The 3,115-nt window shown below is 46.9% G+C and overlaps 1 protein-coding gene across 1 annotated transcript; it reads right to left on the bottom strand.

Annotated features, from left to right (window-relative positions):
• Positions 1 to 480: 480 nt before the first annotated feature.
• On the bottom strand, positions 481 to 2,863 carry LOC122546802 (BTB/POZ domain-containing protein kctd15; the record flags this gene model as incomplete). The annotated part of the gene is made up of 2 exons (XM_043685432.1): positions 481 to 786; positions 2,719 to 2,863. Coding segments are annotated over 2 exons (451 nt in total), but the record flags the coding sequence as incomplete, so codon positions are not given.
• Positions 2,864 to 3,115: the final 252 nt, after the last annotated feature.

Below are 3,115 nucleotides of genomic sequence, written 5' to 3'. Positions count from 1 at the left end.
CCCTCCTCTAGCTTATCTCTCCACGCTTCAGGCTCACTGCCTTTATTCCTGATGAAGGACTTTTGCCCAAAACGTCGATTTTGCTGCTCGTCGGATGCTGCCTGAACTGCTATGCTCTTCCAGCACCACTAATCCAGAATCTGGTTTCCAGAATCTGCAGTCATTGTTTTTACCTCATTTAAAATTCAGCCTGTACCCAACCAGTAAGGGAATCGAGGGTCCCAGGGAAAAGGCAGGAGAGAGGACCTGAGAGTCATCAGATCAGTGACGATCTCAGTGAATGGCAGAGCAGACTCAAAGGGCTGAACAGCTGGCTCCTATAAGATACAGTATACTGTAGAAACTTGAGAGCCCAATACTCACACACACAGGGACACAGAGGCTCACAAAGGTGATGACCATTAAACAGCACAGATACAGACTCTAACACTGACCAAGAGAACACAACAATCTGAGGTCCAGACCGAGCTGAGCCCTCACCTGGACTGAGTTGAGGCGGCAGTAACCATTGATGGGAAAGCGGATGACGTGTGTGGGGTCCTGGTTCCAGCCAGCGTTGACGGAGTTACACATCACATCCCCGGTCTCCGGGAAAATATCCTCAATCAAGGATTTCTCTCCACTCAGGCTGATCCGCTCCCCAAGGTCAGGGGTCACCCTCAGCACCAGGCATTCACAGGGCTGTGAGGATTTACGAAGTTCTTTCTCTTGTTTCCACCTCTCCAGCTCCCTCACCATGGGCTGTAACTGATAAAACTTTGCCTCTTCATATAACAGGCTGAAATCCTGCAACATAACACATTTCATTTCATATCACCAGTTTCATTTCTGACAGGTTTTGCTCAGCAGTAGGCCATTCAGCCCCTCGAGCTCTTCTGTTTTTGTACATATAAAGTACGGAGCAGGAGAGAAACAGGCCATTCGGCCCCCAAGCCTCATGTTAGCTTTATGTGCCCCGCAAGTCACCTTCACTTCATCTCATCCAATCATTGATATCATGGTCATATTTACCTCCAAGTCATTCTCCAACAGAGTGCGAGAGCATGCCTGAGAGAGTGCATGTGAGAGAGAGAGTGCGACACAGTGAGAACTAGACCCCCCCCATTGTCCCAGTGTAGAGTGGATCAGGATCACTCCCTGGGAAATTGCTGCGAGGCAATGAAATATCGGAGATTTGGACAATTTTGGGGAGGGGGTGAGACCATGCAGCTGGGTTAAATTAGATGGTTAGAGCATGGTGCTAATAACGCTAAGGTCATGGGTTCAATCCCCACACTGACCAGGTGAGTCATTGGGATTTGCAAGCTGTGCGTTCACACTATGTGACCAAGGATGGCCAAGAGAGAGCAGTTGGGAAGAGGGTGTGTGTAATAGCAAGTTTGATTAGATTGGATTAGATTAGATTAGATTACTTACAGTGCGGAAACAGGCCCTTCGGCCCAACAAGTCCACACCAACCCTCCGAAGTGCAACCCACCCAGACCCAATCCTCCACATTTACCCCTTCACCTAACACTATGGGCAATTTAACATGGCCAGTTCACCTAACCTGCACATCTTTGGACTGTGGGAGGAAACTAGAGCACCCGGAGGAAACCCACGCAGACACGGGGAGAACGTGCAAACTCCACACAGTGAGTCACCTGAGGTGGTAATTGAACCCGGGTCTCTGGCGCTGTGAGGCAGCAGTGCTAACCACTGTGCCACCGTGCTGCCCACAAAGACTGTTTACAAACCATAACACTGTGATGGCCGGGAATCGAATCCAGGTCAACTGCTTGGAAGGCAGCTATGCTCACCACTATATCACCCTCTCAACAGCATCAGGGAGACCAGCACAGACTGCTCAGGATTTGCTAAAAACAAAATTGTAACTTTTAATCAGAAATGGGACACAAGAAACAGCCTTGAAAAGAGACTTTGTTTTATACAGCACGAGAAGGGGATGCTGATTGGTTGTGCCATCACTGAATGCAGCAGTTAACTGTCAGTCTTAAATTCCAGAGCAGACAGGTCAATTCTGATTGGTCAGGACATTGCCATGGACATGCAGTAGAGTTTAGTTGTCTCCGTGACCTCTTTTTATGGAAAAGGTACAAAGTCTGTACAAATTCCTTTAGTCCCCATTAAACAGGGTCCTGAGTATTTACATATACAGCTTCTAATATGCACAAATGCATCACCGTTTGATCTTAAACTGGATTGTGGTGTAACTGTCAATGCAGTTTGGGTCATTTAACACATGCTGTCCGGTGACAGAGTCACATCTAAAGCAGGGGCGGTGAAAGGTCACTGGGTCGTGTTGTTCGATACATCCACCAATTGTTGGGACCCACAAAACTGGCATCGAAACTGCATGCCTACGGCAACATCCTGACCAATCAGAATTGACCTGTCTGCTCCGGGGTCTTAGACTGATAGTTAACTGCCGCACCTCCAGCCAACGATAGCCCAACCAATCAGCAACCCCTTCTCATACTGTATCGAACAGGGTCTCTTTTCAAGGTTGTTTCTTGGGTCCCGTTTCTGATAAGCGCACGACGAAAAGCTTCAACGTTTAGTAACACTGACATTCTGTACTACCAGGCAATTATTAGCTTAATCATTTCTGCATTCCATTCACACCGCAGTCCAACACCAACCACAAATTTGAGCTGATACCCAATTCCCAACAACAGAAAAGTGAGGAATTAAAAGGAAATGCATTCAAATATTCACCTTGAAATCCTCGGGGAGCAGGAGTTTCGATGTCCTGAGGAAACTGAGGACGTATCGGAAAATTTCTCCATCTCGGTCAATGAAGTAGTGCTGCTTTAAACTGTCCAGGACAATGGGCTCCGTGCCATTGAAAAGGCGTCCTATCCTGAGGGGAACAGTGTAAATACAGATCAACAGGTAGAACTGCCAGTGGGAAATTTACAGCTTACATCTATGTATTAGTTTCATTCTGTAAACGCTAGAGACTTCAAGCTGCAGAGAATTGATGAGATAAATTTAATAAACAACATGTTCTTGGAGTCAGTGTTTATTTGGTGAGTCCAGTTCAGTTTCTGATCAATAATATTGATAGTGTGGGATTCAGTGATGGTAACACCATTGAATGCCAAGGGGCAGT

The sequence above is a fragment of the Chiloscyllium plagiosum genome, unplaced genomic scaffold (genome assembly GCF_004010195.1).
Source record: "Chiloscyllium plagiosum isolate BGI_BamShark_2017 unplaced genomic scaffold, ASM401019v2 scaf_11194, whole genome shotgun sequence".
Classification (NCBI taxonomy): domain Eukaryota; kingdom Metazoa; phylum Chordata; class Chondrichthyes; order Orectolobiformes; family Hemiscylliidae; genus Chiloscyllium; species Chiloscyllium plagiosum.
The sequence above is the reverse complement of the archived record's forward strand: the minus strand, read 5'-3'. Positions and strand labels throughout refer to the sequence as shown.